General features: G+C 40.3%; 1 protein-coding gene across 1 annotated transcript in view; it reads left to right on the top strand.

Annotated features, from left to right (window-relative positions):
- LOC130294281 (phospholipase A2 inhibitor gamma subunit B-like) overlaps positions 1-24,347 on the top strand; it is a 39,340-nt gene extending 14,993 nt beyond the window's left edge. The window contains exons 2-5 of the mRNA XM_056543894.1: positions 16,306-16,425; positions 18,990-19,136; positions 21,040-21,177; positions 24,152-24,347. Coding sequence (XP_056399869.1) covers positions 16,306-16,425; positions 18,990-19,136; positions 21,040-21,177; positions 24,152-24,345 — 599 coding nt within the window. The 3' untranslated portion in view covers positions 24,346-24,347. The remainder of the gene's footprint in view (positions 1-16,305; positions 16,426-18,989; positions 19,137-21,039; positions 21,178-24,151) is intronic.
- The last annotated feature ends 1,468 nt before the right edge of the window (positions 24,348-25,815 follow it).

The following is a 25,815-nucleotide window of genomic DNA, read 5'->3' as shown; positions in this document are numbered from 1 at the left end:
GATAGATATTAGATAGATAGATATGAGATAGATAGATATGAGATAGATAGATAGATAGATATTAGATAGATAGATATGAGATAGATAGATATGAGATAGATAGATAGTAGTGATGAGCGTCAGGGGCCATATTTGAATTTGTGATATTTTGCAAATATATGGATGAATATTTGTCCTATGTTCGCCAAATTCTCATATTCGCTATGTTCGTTTTTTTTTTTAAAGCAAAAATTCTTATTGAATTTTGCATAATGCGCAGTTATATCTTTCACCTAATAGAATGGAGTGATCAGTGTCCTCTGACTGGAAGTGCTGATATTCACGAATATTTGCATATTCGCAAAATAAAAAACGAATAGATATGAATTACGAATAGATATCATTATATTCTAAATCTTCATGAAATCGCGAAGTGCCGACATTCAAGGAAAAAAATGCACATTTCGAATATTAGTGCTCATCACTAATAGATAGATGGGGATATGTGTCAGATTGGGGGAAGGGGGGTGGGGGTTGGGTCTGATCGATGGGATCTCCAGTCTGACACCCTTGATCTTCCCATGAATGGAGCGTTGTCGACCCTAATATGAAGCGGTGGCCGACACGTCCCTCCATTCATCTATATGGGAGAGCCGGAAATATCTCCAGCTCTATCATAGAGATCATATAGGAGAATAACAAAGAAATCTGGCACCACCGCTACTGGTATCCAATTCGGATTATCGTCTGGTGTATTATGGAAGTATTCTAGAGCTGAATAATAGCAGACTAGTGGTGCTCAGCCATAGATGAATAAAAGATGAAAAAGTCCTTGTCTGTAGTAATACAGAAATGACGGCACTCACCACTTCTTGTTCTTATCACTCCTTTATTAGAAGTTCTTCATCTTTCCATAGTGGAGACACACATAGTGTGTGTGTGTGTGTGTGTGTGGGGGGGGGGGGGGGGTAACGCCCCCCACTATTTGTGTCCCCCCCCCCCCCCCCCCACCCCTGGAAAGATGAAGAATTTCTAATAAAGAAATAAGAAAAGCAGGAAGTGGTGAGTGCCGTCATTTCTGTATTACTACAAACAAGAATCCTCCCATAGAGATACATAGGGGACGTGTCGGCCACCGCTTCGTGCAGGGTCCACAGTCTCCTGTGCACAAGGAATGTGGGGCTCCAGGCAGGCGATCACGGGGGTCCCAGCAGTCAGACCTCCCTTTGGATGGGGATAAATTGTTAAACACCACAGTTCTCCTTTACATTTGATGTTGAGATAAATCCCTTATATGTTGTCTATAAATGTATCTCAGGCTGAGGATTCTCTGTATCAGTCCGGATAAAGCTGAGCTCCCGATCACAAGATACAATGTATCTCCTTGTTCTTTTGTTCAACCCTGTCTAGCCGAATATCTGTCCATCTGGGGGTCTGCTGCCCCCACCAGCACATGTAGATTACTCAGGTGAAGTTGTATTTACAAGCAGTAATTTATAAGCCACAAATAAAGGTGACGTAAGAGACGACTCCATGTGATACAGACAATAGTGCAGGAGACTTCAGGGGTGGGTGAGGCTGGAGGCTACGTCCTCTCGGGTGGGTGAGGCTGGAGGCTACGTCCTCTCAGGGGTGGGAGAGGCTGGAGGCTACATCCTCTCAGGGGTGGGGGAGGCTGGAGGCTACGTCCTCTCGGGTGGGTGAGGCTGGAGGCTACATCATCTCAGGGGTGGGGGAGGCTGGAGGCTATGTCATGGGGAACATTCCTGTCAGATACAAAACCATGAGCGGGGAACATCAAAACATCCACTACGGCAGCATCACATGACTATTGTCAGGCTGTCTCATATATTTTATCTATCTTCTATCTATCTATCTCATATCTATCTATCTCATATATTTTATCTATCTTCTATCTATCTATCTCATATCTATCTATCTATCTCATATCTATCTCATATCTATCTCATATATTTTATCTATCTTCTATCTATCTATCTATCTCATATCCATCTATCTCATATCTATCTATCTATCTATCTATCTATCTAATATCTATCTATCTATCTCATATCTATCTAATACCTATCTATCTCATATCTATCTATCTCATATCTATCTCATATCTATCTATCTATCTATCTATTTATCTCATATCTATCTAATATCTATCTATCTTATATCTATCTATCTCATATCTATCTATCTCATGTCTAATATCTATCTATCTATCTCATATCTATCTATCTCATATCTATCTAACTATCTATGTATCTCATATCTATCTATCTCATATCTATCTAACTATCTATCTATCTCATATCTATCTATCTATCTATCTATCTAATATCTATCTATCTCATATCTATCTATCTCATATCTATCTCATATCTATCTATCTCTCATATCTATCTCATATCTATCTATCTATCTATCTCATATCTATCTATCTCATATCTATCTATCTCATATCTATCTAACTATCTATGTATCTCATATCTATCTATCTCATATCTATCTAACTATCTATCTATCTCATATCTATCTATCTATCTATCTAATATCTATCTATCTCATATCTATCTATCTCATATCTATCTCATATCTATCTATCTCTCATATCTATCTCATATCTATCTATCTCTCATATCTATCTATCTATTTCATTTCTATCTATATCATATCTTTCTATCTCATATCTATCTATCTCATATCTATCTATCTCATATCTATCTATCTAACGAAAAGAAAGCAGGCAGCACATCCAAGTTGAGGGTGGTGCTAGCTTGTTGACATGGTCCAAAGTCTCAAAGATAAATTTAGAAAAACAGCAGCACTCCAAGGTATATGTGAATAATATGTGGCTTTATTCACCAAAGCATCAGAGGTTGCAACGTTTCAGCCTCCTCACGAGGCCTTTGTCCAGCAGTGATTAGTACACAGTGTGTGGTATTTATATGATCATACTGTCACTGTTTTTGTTTTGAGATTCATTTGTAAACATATTACGTCACTAATTGTGCAACACCTGAATGATATAAATACCACACACTGTGTACTAATCACTGCTGGACAAAGGCCTCGTGAGGAGGCTGAAACGTCGCAACCTCTGATCCTTTGGTGAATAAAGCCACATATTATTCACATATACCTTGGAGTGCTGCTGTTTTTCTAAATGTATCTATCTATCTATCTATTTATCCATGCACTTTTAACCCCTTTTTGTATACTCAAATACTATCATAAAATACTAAATCATGCTTTAAAGGGGTACTCTGCCCCTAGACATCTTATCCCCTATCCAAAGAAATAAGGGATAAGATGTCTGATCGCGGGGTCGGCCGGGTTTTCACACCCTTTCCTATAGACATGAATGGAGGGGTTGCGGTGTGACATCCCGACCACGGCCTCCCGGACCCAGGGTTCTGAACATAATGTTCAGAATGCCGGGTGTCTGCACGGGGATCTATTGGGCCCCAGCAGTCGGACCCCTGCGCGATCAGACATCTTATCCCCTATTCCTTTGGATATGGGATAATATGTCTAGGGGCAGGGTACCCCTTTAAAGCACAATTTAGTATTTTATGATAGTATTTGAGTATACAAAAAAGGGTTAAAAGTGCATGGGCAGTAAGTAATTCAGTGTCCAAATACCATGTATATACAGTATGTAAACAATACTACTATATAGAGTCCGTATATCACTACAATATAAGATACTTTCCTCAGTGTGATGTCTCTCAGCTCCTATTTCCGGTTGTTCCCAGGGATTCCATCTTCAGGAGGTTCAGTGTCATGTGATGTGGAGATTATATCTTTTTATAAGATGTTTATAAATGTATCTCACAGGCTGAGGATTCTCTGTATCACAAGATACAATGTATCTCCGTGTATCTCCTTGTATCTCCTTGTATCTCCTTATATCTCCGTGTATCTCCTTGTATCTCCGTGTATCTCCGTGTATCTCCTTGTATCTCCTTGTATCTCCTTGTATCTCCTTGTATCTCCGTGTATCTCCGTGTATCTCCTTGTATCTCCTTGTATCTCCGTGTATCTCCTTGTATCTCCTTGTATCTCCTTGTATCTCCTTATATCTCCTTGTATCTCCTTGTACCTCCTTGTATCTCCGTGTATCTCTGTGTATCTCCTTGTATCTCCTTGTATCTCCTTGTATCTCCTTATATCTCCTTGTATCTCCTTGTATCTCCTTGTATCTCCATGTATCTCCTTGTATCTCCTTGTATCTCCTTGTATCTCCGTGTATCTCCTTGTATCTCCTTGTATCTCCATGTATCTCCTTGTATCTCCTTGTATCTCCTTGTATCTCCTTGTATCTCCGTGTATCTCCGTGTATCTCCGTGTATCTCCATGTATCTCCTTGTATCTCCTTGTATCTCCGTGTACCTCCTTGTACCTCCTTGTACCTCCTTGTATCTCCGTGTATCTCCTTGTATCTCCTTGTATCTCCTTGTATCTCCGTGTATCTCCTTGTATCTCCTCGTATCTCCTCGTATCTCCTTGTATCTCCATGTATCTCCTTGTATCTCCTTGTATCTCCTTATATCTCCGTGTATCTCCTTATATCTCCGTGTATCTCCTTATATCTCCGTGTATCTCCGTGTATCTCCTTGTATCTCCGTGTATCTCCGTGTATCTCCGTGTATCTCCTTGTATCTCCGTGTATCTCCGTGTATCTCCTTGTATCTCCGTGTATCTCCGTGTATCTCCTTGTATCTCCTTGTATCTCCGTGTATCTCCTTGTATCTCTGTGTATCTCCTTGTATCTCCTTGTATCTCCGTGTATCTCCTTGTATCTCCTTGTATCTCCATGTATCTCCTTGTATCTCCTTGTATCTCCTTGTATCTCCTTATATCTCCGTGTATCTCCTTATATCTCCGTGTATCTCCTTATATCTCCATGTATCTCCTTGTATCTCCTTGTATCTCCTTGTATCTCCTTATATCTCCGTGTATCTCCTTGTATCTCCGTGTATCTCCGTGTATCTCCTTGTATCTCCTTGTATCTCCTTGTATCTCCTTGTATCTCCGTGTATCTCCGTGTATCTCCTTGTATCTCCTTGTATCTCCGTGTATCTCCTTGTATCTCCTTGTATCTCCTTGTATCTCCTTATATCTCCTTGTATCTCCTTGTACCTCCTTGTATCTCCGTGTATCTCTGTGTATCTCCTTGTATCTCCTTGTATCTCCTTGTATCTCCTTATATCTCCTTGTATCTCCTTGTATCTCCTTGTATCTCCGTGTATCTCCTTGTATCTCCTTGTATCTCCTTGTATCTCCGTGTATCTCCTTGTATCTCCTTGTATCTCCATGTATCTCCTTGTATCTCCTTGTATCTCCGTGTATCTCCTTGTACCTCCTTGTATCTCCTTGTATCTCCGTGTATCTCCTTGTATCTCCTTGTATCTCCTTGTATCTCCGTGTATCTCCTTGTATCTCCTCGTATCTCCTCGTATCTCCTTGTATCTCCATGTATCTCCTTGTATCTCCTTGTATCTCCTTATATCTCCGTGTATCTCCTTATATCTCCGTGTATCTCCTTATATCTCCGTGTATCTCCTTGTATCTCCGTGTATCTCCGTGTATCTCCGTGTATCTCCTTGTATCTCCGTGTATCTCCGTGTATCTCCGTGTATCTCCTTGTATCTCCGTGTATCTCCGTGTATCTCCTTGTATCTCCTTGTATCTCCGTGTATCTCCTTGTATCTCTGTGTATCTCCTTGTATCTCCTTGTATCTCCGTGTATCTCCTTGTATCTCCTTGTATCTCCATGTATCTCCTTGTATCTCCTTGTATCTCCTTGTATCTCCTTATATCTCCGTGTATCTCCTTATATCTCCGTGTATCTCCTTATATCTCCATGTATCTCCTTGTATCTCCTTGTATCTCCATGTATCTCCTTGTATCTCCGTGTATCTCCTTATATCTCCGTGTATCTCCTCGTATCTCCTCGTATCTCCTCGTATCTCCTCGTATCTCCTTGTATCTCCGTGTATCTCCGTGTATCTCCTTGTATCTCCATGTATCTCCTTGTATCTCCTTGTATCTCCATGTATCTCCGTGTATCTCCTTGTATCTCCGTGTATCTCCGTGTATCTCCTAGTATCTCCTCGTATCTCCTTGTATCTCCTCGTATCTCCTCGTATCTCCTCGTATCTCCTCGTATCTCCTTGTATCTCCGTGTATCTCCGTGTATCTCCTTGTATCTCCATGTATCTCCGTGTATCTCCTTGTATCTCCTCGTATCTCCTCGTATCTCCTCGTATCTCCGTGTATCTCCGTGTATCTCCTTGTATCTCCATGTATCTCCTTGTATCTCCTTGTATCTCCGTGTATCTCCTTGTATCTCCTTGTATCTCCTTGTATCTCCGTGTATCTCCTTGTATCTCCGTGTATCTCCGTGTATCTCCGTGTATCTCCTTGTATCTCCGTGTATCTCCTTGTATCTCCGTGTATCTCCTTGTATCTCCTTATATCTCCTTGTATCTCCGTGTATCTCCTTGTATCTCCGTGTATCTCCTTGTATCTCCTTGTATCTCCTTGTATCTCCTTGTATCTCTGTGTATCTCCTTGTATCTCCGTGTATCTCCGTGTATCTCCGTGTATCTCCGTGTATCTCCTTGTATCTCCTTGTATCTCCGTGTATCTCCTCGTATCTCCTTGTATCTCCTTGTATCTCCTTGTATCTCCTTGTATCTCTGTGTATCTCCTTGTATCTCCGTGTATCTCCTTGTATCTCCTTGTATCTCCGTGTATCTCCTTGTATCTCCTTGTATCTCCGTGTATCTCTGTGTATCTCTGTGTATCTCTGTGTATCTCCTTGTATCTCCGTGTATCTCCGTGTATCTCCGTGTATCTCCGTGTATCTCCTTGTATCTCCTTGTATCTCCGTGTATCTCCTCGTATCTCCTTGTATCTCCTTGTATCTCCTTGTATCTCCTTGTATCTCTGTGTATCTCCTTGTATCTCCGTGTATCTCCTTCTATCTCCTTGTATCTCCGTGTATCTCCTTGTATCTCTGTGTATCTCCTTGTATCTCCGTGTATCTCCTTCTATCTCCTTGTATCTCCATGTATCTTCTTGTATCTCCGTGTATCTCCTTATATCTCCGTGTATCTCCTTATATCTCCGTGTATCTCCTCGTATCTCCTCGTATCTCCTCGTATCTCCTCGTATCTCCTCGTATCTCCTTGTATCTCCGTGTATCTCCGTGTATCTCCTTGTATCTCCATGTATCTCCTTGTATCTCCGTGTATCTCCGTGTATCTCCTTGTATCTCCGTGTATCTCCGTGTATCTCCTCGTATCTCCTCGTATCTCCTTGTATCTCCTTGTATCTCCGTGTATTTCCGTGTATCTCCTTGTATCTCCATGTATCTCCGTGTATCTCCTTGTATCTCCTCGTATCTCCTCGTATCTCCTCGTATCTCCGTGTATCTCCGTGTATCTCCTTGTATCTCCTTGTATCTCCTTGTATCTCCGTGTATCTCCTTGTATCTCCGTGTATCTCCGTGTATCTCCGTGTATCTCCTTGTATCTCCGTGTATCTCCGTGTATCTCCTTGTATCTCCGTGTATCTCCTTGTATCTCCTTGTATCTCCTTGTATCTCCGTGTATCTCCTTGTATCTCCGTGTATCTCCTTGTATCTCCGTGTATCTCCTTGTATCTCTGTGTATCTCCGTGTACCTCCTCGTATCTCCTTGTATCTCCGTGTATCTCCTTGTATCTCTGTGTATCTCCGTGTATCTCCTTGTATCTCTGTGTATCTCCGTGTATCTCCTTGTATCTCCGTGTATCTCCTTGTATCTCTGTGTATCTCCTTGTATCTCCTTGTATCTCTGTGTATCTCCGTGTATCTCCGTGTATCTCCGTGTATCTCCGTGTATCTCCTTGTATCTCCGTGTATCTCCTCGTATCTCCTTGTATCTCCTTGTATCTCCTTGTATCTCCTTGTATCTCTGTGTATCTCCTTGTATCTCCGTGTATCTCCTTGTATCTCCTTGTATCTCCTTGTATCTCCTTGTATCTCTGTGTATCTCCTTGTATCTCCGTGTATCTCCGTGTATCTCCGTGTATCTCCGTGTATCTCCGTGTATCTCCTTGTATCTCCTTGTATCTCCGTGTATCTCCTCGTATCTCCTTGTATCTCCTTGTATCTCCTTGTATCTCCTTGTATCTCTGTGTATCTCCTTGTATCTCCGTGTATCTCCTTGTATCTCCTTGTATCTCCGTGTATCTCCTTGTATCTCCTTGTATCTCCGTGTATCTCCGTGTATCTCCGTGTATCTCCGTGTATCTCCTTGTATCTCCTTGTATCTCCGTGTATCTCCTCGTATCTCCTTGTATCTCCTTGTATCTCCTTGTATCTCCTTGTATCTCTGTGTATCTCCTTGTATCTCCGTGTATCTCCTTGTATCTCCTTGTATCTCCGTGTATCTCCGTGTATCTCCGTGTATCTCCGTGTATCTCCTTGTATCTCCGTGTATCTCCGTGTATCTCCTTGTATCTCCTTGTATCTCCGTGTATCTCCTCGTATCTCCTTGTATTTCCTTGTATCTCCTTGTATCTCCGTGTATCTCCTCGTATCTCCTTCTATCTCCTTGTATCTCCGTGTATCTCCTTGTATCTCTGTGTATCTCCTTGTATCTCCTTGTATCTCCGTGTATCTCCTCGTATCTCCTTCTATCTCCTTGTATCTCCGTGTATCTCCTTGTATCTCCGTGTATCTCCTTGTATCTCCTTGTATCTCCTTGTATCTCCTTGTATCTCCTTGTATCTCCGTGTATCTCCTTCTATCTCCTTCTATCTCCTTGTATCTCCTTGTATCTCCTTGTATCTCCTTGTATCTCCTTGTATCTCCGTGTATCTCCTCGTATCTCCTCGTATCTCCTTGTATCTCCTTGTATCTCCTTGTATCTCTGTGTATCTCCGTGTATCTCCGTGTATCTCCTTGTATCTCCTTGTATCTCCTTGTATCTCCGTGTATCTCCGTGTATCTCCTTGTATCTCCATGTATCTCCTTGTATCTCCGTGTATCTCCTTGTATCTCCGTGTATCTCCATGTATCTCCTTGTATCTCCTTGTATCTCTGTGTATCTCCGTGTATCTCCTTGTATCTCCGTGTATCTCCTTGTATCTCTGTGTATCTCCTTGTATCTCCGTGTATCTCCTTGTATCTCCGTGTATCTCCTTGTATCTCCGTGTATCTCCTTGTATCTCCGTGTATCTCCGTGTATCTCCGTGTATCTCCGTGTATCTCCTTGTATCTCCTTGTATCTCCGTGTATCTCCGTGTATCTCCGTGTATCTCCTCGTATCTCCTTGTATCTCCTTGTATCTCCTTGTATCTCTGTGTATCTCCTCGTATCTCCTTGTATCTCCGTGTATCTCCGTGTATCTCCATGTATCTCCTTGTATCTCCGTGTATCTCCTTGTATCTCCTTGTATCTCCGTGTATCTCCGTGTATCTCCTTGTATCTCCATGTATCTCCTTGTATCTCCGTGTATCTCCTTGTATCTCCGTGTATCTCCATGTATCTCCTTGTATCTCCGTGTATCTCCTTGTATCTCCTTGTATCTCCGTGTATCTCCGTGTATCTCCTTGTATCTCCATGTATCTCCTTGTATCTCCGTGTATCTCCTTGTATCTCCTTGTATCTCCATGTATCTCCTTGTATCTCCTTGTATCTCTGTGTATCTCCGTGTATCTCCTTGTATCTCCGTGTATCTCCTTGTATCTCTGTGTATCTCCTTGTATCTCCGTGTATCTCCTTGTATCTCCGTGTATCTCCGTGTATCTCCTTGTATCTCCTTGTATCTCCTTGTATCTCCTTGTATCTCCGTGTATCTCCTTGTATCTCCTTGTATCTCCGTGTATCTCCGTGTATCTCCTTGTATCTCCTTGTATCTCCGTGTATCTCCGTGTATCTCCGTGTATCTCCTCGTATCTCCTTGTATCTCCTTGTATCTCCTTGTATCTCCGTGTATCTCCGTGTATCTCCGTGTATCTCCTTGTATCTCCTTGTATCTCCGTGTATCTCCATGTATCTCCGTGTATCTCCGTGTATCTCCTTGTATCTCCTTGTATCTCCTTGTATCTCCGTGTATCTCCGTGTATCTCCTTGTATGTCCTTGTATCTCCGTGTATCTCCTTGTATCTCCGTGTATCTCCGTGTATCTCCTTGTATCTCCTTGTATCTCCTTGTATGTCCTTTGTTCCTTTGTTCCTTTGTTCTGTAGAGTCGTCCTTATCACCTTGTTGTCTTTTCCTTTGTGTTTTTCTGTCACAAAATGCTTTTATTTTCTTCACTTTGTGGCGGACAATGTAAATGTGGTGAAACAACCCAATAAAGATAATAAACAGTATGGAGTCCGTGATATCTAAACCCTATTAACCCTGTCTAGCCAGGTCTATCCAGGGGTCTGCTGCCCCTCACCCACATATGATTTACAAGTAGCAATTTTTACAAACACACAAAAAAACAAAAAAGAAACAACAATAAAGGGTTCGGAGATTATTGTAAATATTTGATTTCCTTCGGCTGCTATTCAACATTAAAGGGGTACTCCACCCCTAGACATCTTATCCCCTATCCAATATGTGTCCTGGGGGATAATGGCAGGGAGTTGTCATTACAGAGAGGTATTCCAGGAAATGATAATTTGTGAAAGATTTACAAATACATCAACTATTTTATTTATTTTTATCTTTGCAAAAAAGTTATTAATTAAAAATGATTCAAAACCTAGAAAAAATCTTAAAACATTTAATACTTGATTCTACACATAGGAAGCTCCGCAGTTACTGTGAACACCTGTTTAAATAAATAAATAAATAAAAGTTTGCTCTGTTATCATTTATTTTATTACTTTTCTTTAAATGTTTTAAAATTGCGTGAATAATAATAATAACAAAAAAAAAACAACTACTACTACTATTATTATTATTATTATTATCATTATTATTATTATTATCATTATTATTATTATTACTACACCGGTTTAATTAATTAAATAAATAAATAAGTAAAGTTTTCTCTGTTTTCATTTAATTTTATTACTTTTCTTTAAATGTTTTTAACCCCTTAAGGACTGAGCTCTTTTTCACACATCTGACCACTGTCACTTTATGCATTAATAATAATGTTTTTACCAATTATTCTGATTCTGAGATAGTTTTTTCGGGACATATTCTACTTTATTTTAGCCATACATTTTCATCGTTACTTGCATCCTTTGTTGGTGAAAAATCCCAAAATTGCTAGAAAATTTTGAACATTTTGCATTTTTCTAACTTTGAAGTTCTCTGCTTGTAAGGAAAATGGATATTCCAAATAAATTTTACATTGATTCACAAATACAATAGGTCTACTTTATGTTGGCGTCATAAAATGGACATATTTTTACTTTTTGAAAACATTAGAGGGCTTCAAAGTAGAGCAGCAATGCTCAAAATTTTCATGAAAATTGCAAAATCTGAAGGGACAGATGTTACAGAACTACAACTCCCAGCATGCCTGGGTAGTCTAGGCATGCTGAGAGTTATAATTTTTCAACATCTGGAGGGCTACCGTTTGGGCACCACTGTAATAGTGGTCTCCAAACTGTGACCCTCCAGATGTTGCAAAACTACAACTACAACCTTTTTGCTGTCTGGGCATGCTGGGAGTTGCAGTTTGACAACCACTAGGAAGGTTCGCTTTACTGCCACCTTCCTTTATGCTCCACGCCGTCTCTGCTGATGCCACCGATGATCGCCGGTCCCCACCGCATCTTCTACACTGGTACCGGCCGTCATCTTCTCCCCCCATTCTGCCTGACATCCAGGGGTGGGTAGAGCGGGGGGTTTTCATGGTAACCCCCCCCCCCCCCGTCTTCAACTGCCATTGGTCAGTACTCATTGCTGACTAATGGCAGGGGATAGGAGGAGGTGGACCACTGCAACCTAGCTCCTATTCCTTAGGATAATCAGGGCTGTCACAGCTCCGATCATCTCTATTTACCGGGCAATCTGGTCACCAGAGACCCGATCAGCCTAGAATAGCGACAAATCGCAGATCTTAATTGATCTGCAATTTGCCCTGATCGCCGACATGGGGGGGTCTCAGGACCCCCTTGGGCGATATGCCAGGATGCCTGCGACACAATATCAGCTGGCATCTCGGTCCGATCCCCACCCGGTGAGCGGCGGGGACCAGAATTCCCACGGGCGTATCCATACGCCCTACGTCCTTAAGGACTCGGGAGGCAGGGCGTATGCCTACACCCTGCATCCTGAACAGGTTAACCACTTGGGGACGCAGGGCATACGCGTATGCCCAGCATCCCTGATCCTTAAGGACTCAGGGCGTACCTGTATGCCCTGGTCCTGTTTATTGGGTTTAAACCGTTCACACCAACGGAGAACAGGTTAAACCCGGTGTGTCCCGATTGCTACGGGCAGCCAAGACCCACAGCTAATGCCGGGCATGGTCGATTGGGTCGGTGCCCGGCATTAACCATTTAGACGCTGCGATCAAAGTTGATTGCGGCATCTAAAGCAAAAGTATCCCGGCAGCTCAGCGGAGCTGATCGGGACTATCACAACAAAATTGCGATGTTCTGATAAGCTTACCGGACGGCGGGAGGCTCCTCACCTGCCTCTCCGTCATCTGATCGGTGATCTACTGCTCCATGCCTGCGCAGTAGGCTAGAGCAGCAGAGCACCGGTTACACTGATCAATGCCATGAAATGGCATAGCATTGAGCAGTGTATGCAATCAGAAGATTAAATGTTTTAGCCCGCTATGGGTCCCTAAGGGGTTAAATTGTGTGAATAATAATAATAATAACAAAAAACAAAAAAATACTACTTCTACTATTATTAATATTATTATAATTGTTATTATTATTGTTGTTGTTGTTGTTGTTATTATTATTATTATTATTATTATTGCTATTTTTATTATTGTAAGTATATCTTTTGAATGTTTAACTTAAATATTTATTTAAAAAATAATTTTGTTAGACTGCAAAAATTTTTATGTTTTGAAGTTTTTTTCTTACGTTTTTTTTGTTTCTTTGTTTACGTTTACACTGCCATTGTGCTCCATTCCATTGAGGGTCTGTTCTGCTCTGTTTTTGCCCCGGATGGACCCACACCAGAATCGGAGCACAACTGAGAGCACCGGTTCCTGACGGATCCTATTGACTTGAGTTGGGTCCTCTGGGATCCAGGATTTTACAGAAGTTTAGCATTTTTCTCCCCTGTCATTCTAACTGACTTGGTTCCATTTATCGCAGCAGGATGTCAATGTGAACAGGCTTTAAACTGTCTATTACTTTAAAACTTTTTAATGTTACCAAAAATCCTCTTGAAAGTATACTTCTTATTGTTCTCTCTTTCAGCCCACCTTCTACAGGTCCTATGCATTGTCACTCATTGGTCACCTTGTTCCCCCCCTCCGCCCTTCCATTGTTTGTAAACCTCTCACCTTCTCCATAAATAAGGAGTCATCACCCTCACTCAGCCTGGCATTACTCTGGAGTCTGCACTCACTCTCTGACATGGCCTCACCTTGGGTGTTGTTGTTTCTTGTTTCAACTATTGCAGGAACAGGTTATTTATTTATTTACTTATTTATTTATTTATTTATTTACCTATGTATTTACTCATTTATTTACTTATTTATTTATTTACTTATTTATTTACTTACTTATTTATTTACTTATTTATTTATTTACTTATTTATTTACTTACTTATTTATTTACTTATTTATTTATTTACTTATTTATTTACTTACTTATTTATTTACTTATTTATTTACTTATTTATTTATTTACTTATTTATTTACTTATTTATTTACTCATTTATTTACTTATTTATTTATTTACTTATTTATTTACTTACTTATTTATTTACTTATTTATTTATTTACTTATTTATTTACTTATTTATTTACTTATTTATTTATTTACTTATTTATTTACTCATTTATTTACTTATTTATTTACTTATTTATTTATTTACTTATTTATTTACTTATTTATTTATTTACTTATTTATTTACTCATTTATTTACTTATTTATTTATTTACTTATTTATTTACTTGCTTATTTATTGATTCATTCATTCATGTTTTTTTGTTTTTTCACCACAGTATTTTTTTTAGAACATATTTAGAGGCTCATTTTTAGTGATCAAACAATTTTAAAATGGTGGCACTAATGGAAAGGGTTATTTTTGGAAGGGGTGGGGGCTGCATTGCACTGTTTTAGCACCATGGGGAAAACGTATAATTTTTTGATTATTATTTTTACTTTCATCTGGTCTATGTGGCATGATTTCTTTTTTCTTTTTTTTATAATTTTTTTGTATTTATTTATTTATTTGCACATTGCTTTTTTTTTTTTTTTTTTAATTTTTTCTACTATTTCTACTAGCCAAGTGCTTTTTCCACCCTGGTCTTGGTAGACACTTTTGGATGCAGCGGCCACTAATTTATCATTTATGAATAGTCAAAAAGTCGCAAGTTTACACCGTAAAACGTGAAAGTAAACCGCAACTGTAGTCCGCCCTCAGTGCTGCTCTAGAAACCTGCTTTACAATGGGAGAAATGGTGTTGTAATTTTTTTTTTTTTTTGCTTTTGTGCATTATTTAGCACACTTTGTGAGTATATAGAAGAGGCTCGGAGTGTCGGCATTACTGTGGGTGATTGTGCTCGTGGTAGGAGAAATCCAGGTATATCGGAGAAAGTAAACCCAGCACTCACCAATGCTACTAAACAAGATAGGCTTATCAATCCATATTCATATTATCAGATTTGACGCGTTTCAGCAATCACTGCCTTCCTCGGCTGTCTAGACAGCCGAGGAAGGCAGTGATTGCCGAAACGTGTCACCTCCGATAATATGAATATGGATTGATAAGCCTACGTGGTTTAGCAGCATTGGTGAGTGCTGGGTTTACTTTCTCCAAATTGGGAGACTATATGGTAAATGATGTGCATGTTTGCCAAAAAAAATAAAAAAAAGAGAGAGAAATAAAAAATTCTGCAACAAAAGTGAATACCAAAATGACAGACAAAACAACTTTATTGATAAATCTACAACATTGTGTGAACAATATGTGTCCTGGGGGGTAATGGCAGGAAGTGGTAATTAGAGCTATGCCTTCCAGGTAAGATCATTAAGGTATGTAGGTATTAAGGGTTTTAAGGGTGGGGGCTACATTGCACAGGTTTTGGTGATTTGTGTGAACAATATGTGTCCTGGGGGTAATGATAGGGAGTGCGAATTTCACGAACATAGGACGAATATTTGTCCATATATATTTGTGAAATATCGCAAATTCAAATATGGCCCCTGCATCTCATCACTAGTCCTGCCAGGCCCGTCCATTCACGTCTATAGGAGGGGGCATGATGGCCAACACGAGGGGGCGTGGCCTGACATCACGTCTCCAGTCCCCAAAACCAAGCGGTTTCCGAGACTGGAGCAGCAGCCGGCACAGAATTCCGGGTGCTGCCATCTTATTCCCTATTCTTTGGATGGATGTTGATGAAGATGCCTTTAAAGGGGTACTCCGGAGAAGAAAACAAACATTATAATTATTTATAGTTATACATATTTGTAACTTACTTCTATTTAAAAATCTTAATCCTTCCAGTGCTTATCAGGAAGTTGTGTAGTTCTTTCCAGTCTGACCACAGTGCTCTCTGCTTTTTTCATCACTTATCCACATCTGTTCCTCAGAAAGTTGGGTGGAAACTCATTCTGTGGTGGTCATCCAAGGCAAAGGGGGGTGCGTCTTTGCATGATCCACCATGTCTGGAAAATTCGGAAGACAACTTTCTACACCCAGAAAAGGATGTAACTAATAAATGGCACAATAGGGCGACGCAAGGATTTGTATCTAGTGGGGGATTCTTTTTCTTGTGCTTTTTAATTGTTCCTTCGCCATTATACTCTGGGCTGCCAGGAATTTATATGGTCCAGCTGGGATGATATATACGTCCGATACCTCCAAAGATCAAAGGAAACACCTATGTGGTTATACAGAGGAAATAGCAGAACGGTAATAAAATGACTAAACACTAAAATCACAGTAAAGACAAACGTGTGGTAAACCACAAAGCAACAACCACAGGACTGCGAAGAGACAATTTCCTTTTATTAGTCATATATATGTAAATAGGTAAATATATATATATATTAGAATTCGTAAGCAATGAAACAGCAAAATAATTAAGAACAGTCGCCTTTTCACTTGTCCTTTTTATATTTGCTATCAGCCCTATTTTTACATATTCTTATATTTATTAACAGGTTATTCCCTCCAGTGCATACAGTGTTCGGCCCTTGGTCTTTCCTCGTGCACAGAGGGGCCAATAATAACTTGCCCATCGGGCCATGTTTGTACAAGTACATATCAACAAACTACCAAAGGTAAGTTCTTCCTAATGTGTCATCCTCTTTCTTTTCTTCCATCTGATGTACATATGTATCCTTATATATAAGTATAGGTACCAGGGGCAAGCAAATGGGCAAAAGTATACTAAATCTAAAATCTATCTCATATCTATCTATCTATTATATCTATCTATCTCATATCTATCTATCTGTCTCATATCTATCTCATTATTTATCTATCTATCTATCTATCTATCTCATATATATCTATCTATCTATCTCATATCTATCTATCTCATATCTATCTATCTCATATCTATCTCATATCTATCTATCTATCTATCTCATATCTATCTATCTCATATCTATCTCATATCTATCTATCTCATATCTATCTATCTATCTATCTATCTCATATTTATCTATCTCATATCTATCTATCTCATATCTATCTATCTATCTATCTATCTCATATCTATCTATCTTATATCTATCTATCTATCTATCTATCTCATATTTATCTATCTCATATCTATCTATCTATCTATCTCATATCTATCTATCTTATATCTATCTATCTATCTCATATTTATCTATCTCATATCTATCTATCTCATATCTATCTATCTATCTCATATCTATCTATCTCATATCTATCTATCTCATATTTATCTATCTCATATCCATCTATCTATCTCATATCTATCTATCTATCTCATATTTATCTATCTCATATCTATCTATCTATCTCATATCTATCTATCTCATATCCATCTATCTATCTATCTATCTCATATCTATCTATCTATCTATCTATCTATCTCATATCTATCTATCTGTCTCATATCTATCTCATATATATCCCAAATCTATCTATCTCATATGTATCTATCCTCATATCTATCTATCTCATATCTATTTATCTATCTCGTATCTATCTATCTATCTATCTATCTATCTATCTCATATCTATCTATCTATCTATCTCATATCTATCTATCTATCTATCTATCTCATATCTATCTATCTATCTATCTCATATCTATCTATCTATCTATCTATCTATCTCATATCTATCTATCTCATATCTATCTATCTATGTCATATCTATCTATCTATCTCATATCTATCTCATATCTATCTATCTATCTATCTATCTCATATCTATCTATCTATCTATCTATCTCATATCTATCTATATATCTATCTATCTCATATCTATCTCATATCTATCTATCTCATATCTATCTATCTGTGTCATATCTATCTATCTATCTATCTCATATCTATCTATCTCATATCTATCTATCTATCTCATATCTATCTATCTATCTCATATCTATCTATCTATCTATCTATCTCATATCTATCTATCTATCTATCTATCTCATATCTATCTATCTATCTATCTCATATCTATCTATCTATCTATCTATCTCATATCTATCTATCTCATATCTATCTATCTATGTCATATCTATCTATCTATCTCATATCTATCTCATATCTATCTATCTATCTATCTATCTATCTCATATCTATCTATCTATCTATCTATCTCATATCTATCTATATATCTATCTATCTCATATCTATCTCATATCTATCTATCTCATATCTATCTATCTGTGTCATATCTATCTATCTATCTATCTCATATTTATCTATCTCATATCTATCTATCTATCTCATATCTATCTATCTCATATCCATCTATCTATCTATCTATCTCATATCTATCTATCTATCTATCTATCTCATATCTATCTATCTGTCTCATATCTATCTCATATATATCCCAAATCTATCTATCTCATATGTATCTATCCTCATATCTATCTATCTCATATCTATTTATCTATCTCGTATCTATCTATCTATCTATCTATCTCATATCTATCTATCTATCTCATATCTATCTATCTATCTATCTATCTATCTCATATCTATCTATCTATCTATCTATCTATCTATCTCATATCTATCTATCTATCTATCTATCTATCTCATATCTATCTATCTCATATCTATCTATCTATGTCATATCTATCTATCTATCTCATATCTATCTCATATCTATCTATCTATCTATCTATCTCATATCTATCTATCTATCTATCTATCTCATATCTATCTATATATCTATCTATCTCATATCTATCTCATATCTATCTATCTCATATCTATCTATCTGTGTCATATCTATCTATCTATCTATCTATCTCATATCTATCTATCTCATATCTATCTATCTATCTCATATCTATCTATCTATCTCATATCTATCTATCTATCTATCTATCTCATATCTATCTATCTATCTCATATCTATCTATCTCATATCTATCTATCTATCTCATATCTATCTATCTATCTATCTATCTATCTCATATCTATCTATCTCATATCTATCTATCTATCTCATATCTATCTATCTATCTATCCCATATCTATCTATCTCTATCACTTTCAATATCTGTGTGAAATTGATCCAGTATCTGATGTTAACTATCGGATACCTAGACATATATCTTCCGCATCCCGGGGGGTTATTGTAGATTTTATCTTTAATATTGTTGTGATTGTTTTTGTCCTTGTAGATGGGAAGACCGATGAATTCTTGTACAGATCGTGTGGACCTACATCTCACTGTAATAAGGCGGGGAGCTTCAGTGTTGTGAACAAAAATATCAGAATGGGCGTGTCCTGCTGTTCTACTGACAACTGCACCGCCCCCTTGCCTATTTGTAAGTGTCTTCTGGGCAGTACCTTATAATTAAACCGATGGGCACCACCAGTAGAGACGTGTCCGCCATCTACAAAATAGCGTGCCGCCTCTGATTAGGACAGTCCTATTAATTGGAAATCAGGGGAATCCCCTAACTGGGTTATGTGGTCAACAAGCTGGGCCTAGGGTTATGTTCACACTGGCATAAAAATGTTCCATCTCCAGGATCTCAGGGACAGGACCCCGGCTCTCACACTATAGGTAGACGGCACGCGCTTTATTTGTTTCTATGGGAGCGCGATGATGCCCGAGAGCACTTTTGGCACTACCATAGGAATGAATGGAGCTCGTGCACAAGAGTAGGGCCCATCCCGTAAATCATGGGGGGCCCCAGTGGTTAGACCCCCCCGCAGTTGGACCCTCCTATATCAGTGGTGTCCAAACTGTGGCCCTCCAGATGTTGCAAAACTACAACTCCCAGCATGCCCGGACAGCCAACGGCTGTCCGGGCATGCTGGGAGTTGTAGTTTTGCAACATCTGGAGGGCCACAGTTTGGACACCACTGCCCTATCCTGTGGATAGGGGCTAAAAAAAATTTTATGCCATAGATCTCCTTTAAATTAGACCTGGTTTTTGAAGCAGTTTTTTTTTTTTGGCAGATTTTAAGAGGCTTCATGTAAACGATCCTTTAGTCTAAATAAAAAAATTTTTTTTTCCTCTTTAAAATCTTTATTTTCCAATCCTTAATTACAATCCAAAGGAAAAAAAAAGAAATCAAACTTTTTTATGTATAAATTGAATGAAACAACATCGCCCCCTAGTGGTCGTATCTATAAACCACATGTGATTTCTCCGTATTGCACTTGATAAGGCTTTATGATTGTGTTTCTGCATTTAAGCTTTTAAATCTACGACCATACGGAGGGATTTACGTATATTAGTGCTTAAAGGGGTATTCTGGCGCTAAGATGCCTGATCACGTGGGTCCCGCCTTTGGGAATCCCCGTGATCTTTCAGGCAGCGTCCCGTTACCATCACCCCCCGGAGCATATTCGCTCCGGGTGTGATGACTGCCGATCACGGGGCCGGAGTATTGTGATGTCACGGCTCCGCCCCCTGTGTGCCGTCACGCTCCGCCCCCTCAATGCAAGCCTATGGGAGGGGGCGTGACAGCTGTCACGCCCCCTCCCATAGGCTTGCATTGAGGGGGCGGAGCATGACGGCACACGGGGCGGAGCCTTGACGTCACAATACTCCATTCTCCGGGGGCTGATGGTAACGGGGTGCTGCGTGAAACATCACGGGGGGTCCCCAGAGGCGGGACCCCCGCGATCAGGCATCTTATCCCCTATCCTTTGGATGGGGGAAAAAGATGTCTCAGCGCCGGAGTACCCCTTTAAAAGGGTACTCTGGTGGAAAACATTCAACTGGTGCCAGAAAGTTAAACAGATTTGTAAATGACTTCTATTAAAATCCTTCCAGTACTTATTAGCTGCTATATACAACAGACAAAGTTCTTTTCTTTTTGGATTTCTTTATTTATTTTTTTTTCTGTCCACGGTGCTTTGTCCATATCAGGAACTGTCCAGAGCAGGAGCAAATCTTCATAGCAAACTTATACTGCTCTGGACAGTTCCCGATACAGACAGAGGTGTCAGCAGAGAGCACTGTCGACAGATAAAAAAAAGAAAGCTAAAAAGAAAGGAACTTTCCCTGTAATATACAGCCGCTAATAAGTACTGGAAGGATAAAGATTTTTTTAAATAGAAGTAATTTACAAATCTGTTTAACTTTCTGGCACCAGTTGATAAAAAAAAAAAAAAAAGTTTTTTCCACCGGACTACCCCTTTAAAGGTGGACGTTTTGCTGACTTTTATAATAAAATAAGCAAAAGTTTAAAGTAATGTCTCTTTACTTGCAGTGCCTCCTGCCAGCACCCGAAGTAATGGGAACGTCTGTCCCATGTGTGCCGATACCAATGAAGCGTGTGAGGAAATCACAACCATGGACTGTGTTGGAAGTGAAAATAAATGTCTTCTCCAAGTCACTGAAATAAAAGGTAACTGTAGGTCCATTGTTGTAAGTATTTATACTGTATGTACCACTCACCGCCAGCACCTATTACAGTAAAATCTCCAATAGTGGAAAGTTTTAAATTCCCCGTCAGAGTCCCATAAGACTTAAAGGGGTGCTCCCCTGGTAAACATTTTATTTTAAACCAACTGGTGCCAGAAAGCTGCCGCATGCTCCACAGGAAGTTGTGTAGTTCTTTCCAGTCCGACCACAGTGCTCTCTGCTGACACCTCTGTCCATGTCAGGAACTGTCCAGAGCAGGAGAGGTTTTCTATGGGGATTTGCTCCTGCTCTGGACACTTCCTAAAATGGACAGAGGTGTCAGCAGAGAGCACTGTGGTCAGGTAGAAAGGACATTCAGAAAGAAAGGAACTTCCTTTGGATCATAACAGCAGCTAAGTACTGGAAGGTTTAAGATTTTTTTAATAGAAGTAATTTACAAATCTGTTTAACTTCCTGGTACCAGTTGATTTAAAAAAAAAAAAAAAAAAAAATGTTTTCCAGTGGAGTACCCCTTTAATGCATTTGTTTCCTCCAATAGGGGACATTTCCAATACCGGTCTTGGACACACTTGAAAGGGGACAAAACACTCCCATTAGGGGACAAAACACTCTCAATAGGGGACAACCAGGCTTATGTGGCGTCTGGGGATAAAGCCAATATGCCAGAAAGGGACCCAGGCCCCCGCTGCACCCCCTGCAGAAGCCCCAGCACAGAAGCAGAAGACCGACGCTTAAACAGTGGTCTCCTGCTTCTGTACAACCGCCGGCCAAATCATTCACCCCCCTCCCTCCTTCCCTGATTCCCCCCCTCCGTGCCATTTTATTCCCCTGTGCCAAATCATCACCCCTTTATTACCCCCTGTGCCACATTATTTCCTCTTGATCCCCCATAAAGAGGGGGGTGATTCATTTATACAGAGGAGGAATGAATTAACACAGGGGGGATCAATGGGAAATTATGTGGTACAGGGGGTTATAATGGGGGGGGGGAGATGATTTGGCACAAGTGGAATAAGGTGGCACAGGGTATGAAGGGTGGATGAAATAATGGGGGAGATAAGGGGAGATTAAACAACACTTGGAGAGTCTACTGTAATATTCCTTTTTATCATGTTTTATAGGTACCGTATATACTCGAGTATAAGCCGACCCGAATATAAGCCGAGGCCCCTAATTTCACCCCAAAATCCCAGGAAAAGTTATTGACTCGAGTATAAGCCTAGGGTGGGAAATACATCATCCCCCCCTGTCATCATCCAGACCCTCATCATCATCACCCTGTCATCATCCCCCTTTCATCATCACCGCCTGTCATCATCCCCCTTCATCATCCCCTTGTCATCATCCCACACACCCCCTTCAGCATCCCCCTCGTCATCATCCCACACCCCCCCTTCATCATCCCCTTGTCATCATCCCCACCCCCCTTCATCATCCCCACCCCCCTTCATCATCCCCACCCCCCTTCATCATCCTCTTGTCATCATCCTCTTGTGAACTTTCCTCCCTCAGTGGTCTTCAACCTGCGGACCTCCAGAGGTTTCAAAACTACATCTCCCAGCAAGCCCGGGCAGCCGATGGCTGCCCGGGCTAGCTGGGAGTTGTAGTTTTGAAACCTTTGGAGGTCCGCAGGTTGAAGACCACTGAGGGTGGAGAGTTCACTCGAGTATAAGCCGAGGAGGGTGTTTTCAGCACGAGAAATCGTGCTGAAAAACTCGGCTTATACTCGAGTATATACGGTAATTACACTGTGGGGTGAGTACAGTAAAGTATTTGTTCATTTAGAAAGATTTTTCTGCCTTTTTCCCCAATAGGGGACATCTCTCAATAGGGGACATCTCTCAATAGGGGACATCTCTCAATAGGGGACATCTCTCAATAGGGGACACTTCTTTATTCCCCGTGAGTGTCCTCTATTGGGAGATTCTACTGTATATCATTACTGCTGTGGGTATCCTATGTGAGCTTCAATGACATCATGATGTTGTAGCCTGAACTGTTGGTGACGATAATGGATGCGACCAATGGGCCGATGGTTATTCTAAAACATGGAATATCAAAATAGGACACATTGCTGCCTATATCTGCATACCAAAGACATAAGCCCTATATTATTGTAAACCTGACATGTTTTGCCGGGTTGTGCACCATATTCAGTCTGCGCCAGAATTTGTGCCATAATAAAAAAAAAAAAATAAACAGACTAACTCTCCATTTTACTGAGAAAACCAGAAAAGGGGCGTGGTCGACCTGAAAAGTGGGCGTCCCCGACATTTTCACAAAAACCCAACATATTTGCTAAAGTTTCCACAGAACATGTGGGAAAACCCTACAGATCAGAGCATGAGAAAAAAAAGCAAAATTTAGGGAAAAGTGCAAAATGTAGGGAAACCTTAGTAAATACTGTGGAAAAAAAATGTAGGGCATTAAAACCCGCAAGGAAAACTGCACAACCCTCTTAGTAAATCAGGGCCATACTTTCCATATACAATGATACGGCATCAGGGAGCATAAATAATCAGCACAAATAAAAGAAAAGCCTTTTGTAACACCATGCTGTGGGGCAATCATCCCCGACGTGCATTTTGCACACTCCCTGCTTCATCAGGGGGGTGAGCTACTATCTTCTCTGATCGCTGGGTGTCCTGAACTGAAATTCAGACCCTACAACAACACATACACTGCTTTCCTAATTAATAAGCCTAAATTGGAAACCACCATGGTGCCAGGGTACCAGTCGAACGTGAGTCCTTGTCTATGAGGAGACCCAATGGATCATTTGCTACATCAGATCCCATTGGAATTAAAAATAAATAAAAAAGCATGGTTGTTGGGGACCCTTTTGCCGAATTGTCATTAAGGCCCAGAAGATTTGGATTATGCCTGTGAATGATGTAATGGATTCACACAGAGGTTCATAGCTGCTTCATAATAGATTATTCTTTACTTCTGCGCAGGAACCACTGGAAATGTGCAATCTTACCGTGGATGTACTACAAGAAGCATCTGTGACATTGGGAGCCAGAGTATCACTATGGGAATCCTGAGCATGGAGTCAACATATCTCTGTAATGGTGGAGCCATTACCATGGCTAGGGCGTTGGGTGTCTCTACAGTCACAGCACTTGTGCTGCTGATACTCCTACATTGATGATATTTTCCAGATTCTGAATACATAGCGATATCCGGATGGTATTCCATTGGGACATCAAAGCAAGATTATTTAGGAGACCACCATTGTGTGTCATGTAATGGCATCCTAATTGGCTTCCACCAGAAACATACTGTACCTTAAAAAAAAGAAGAAAAAAAAAGCTGATTACAGTCATATCTTATAATGCTACTTTGATGGGGTTATCCTCTGTATATGCCATCAGTATCTCGGGGGGGGGGGGGGGGGGGGGGGTCTGACACCCGGTACCTCTGCCAATCATCTGTTTGAAAAGTCTTCCTCAACCTGACGAGGCCGCTTCAAACATCTCACCCGATATTGATAGCCAATCTGGAGGACAGGCCATCAATTTTATAAAGTCGGCCATGCCCAATAGGTCATATTCCCACCTGGTGGACCTCTTGCATTTTTATGTTGATCGCTCCAGAATTGTTAATTTTTTTTATTGCAAACTGTAATTCTTTGTAATAAAATTAGTTGGTCTTTTTTTCATATTTTGGCTTCCCTTTCTGGCAAATCCTGTACCTCTGTTAATGAATCTTTCACACGAAAACAAGGGGGGGGGGGGGGATTTGAGCACAATGCTGGAACTTGCAGTCCAAAAAAAGGATTTTCAATAAATAAATGGGGTCCCCGGGATCCAGGACCGGACCCTCTGTCCAAACAAATAGCAAAATCCAAGAAATCTTACCCCTTAGGCTCTGGCTAATGGGTGGGGGGGGGGGGGGCGCGGTAGATACAGTAAATGCAGTATTCTTCTAATACCTCTTAGGTTGGGTTCACATACGTCCAACATCCAGCAAAGGTGAACTCAGCCTAGATCTTGACACAACTGATGCCATAACTGATGACGACGTGCATCAATTATCATCAGTTGTATGGCTTACGGTGTCCATTGTTTTAAGCTGCGTTTCCCTGTCCGCTGGCACCCGGCATGTCCAACCACCCGGCGGCAAAATTAAGACGCTGGACGATTGTGAACTGTCCCATTCACATGAATGGGATCAGTTCTAGCATTGGTCTTCCTCCTGTGCACGCTGGAGGTAAACTATGCCGGACACCTGATATTTGCGAACCCAGCCTTACCATTTTACCCACCTGGATCCGGCATTGGGGAGCGAAAACCGGGTGCCCCTGTATCCCAGCCGGACCCGGCCCGTATCTAATTCATTTCAATGAGCCGACCGGAGTCAAACGGTGACTCCGGTCGGCTTATTTTTCCCCTTATGCGGTTTTCTGACTGGACCTAAAACTAAGGCATACCATGGTATTAGATCCGGTCACAAAACCGGATACAGGGTAATAAATGAGCCGACCAGAGTCAACGTTTAACTCCGGTTTCCCTCATTGAAATGATTTAGATCCGGCTGGGATACGAGAGTTCCCGATTTTTGCTTCCCCCAACCGGATTCAGTTCCCGTACAGTCATATCGTAGTTTGAACCCACCC

The sequence above is a fragment of the Hyla sarda genome, chromosome 10 (assembly GCF_029499605.1).
Source record: "Hyla sarda isolate aHylSar1 chromosome 10, aHylSar1.hap1, whole genome shotgun sequence".
Lineage (NCBI taxonomy): Eukaryota > Metazoa > Chordata > Amphibia > Anura > Hylidae > Hyla > Hyla sarda.
Note: the sequence above shows the minus strand (reverse complement) of the source record. Positions and strands in the feature narration are given on the sequence as shown.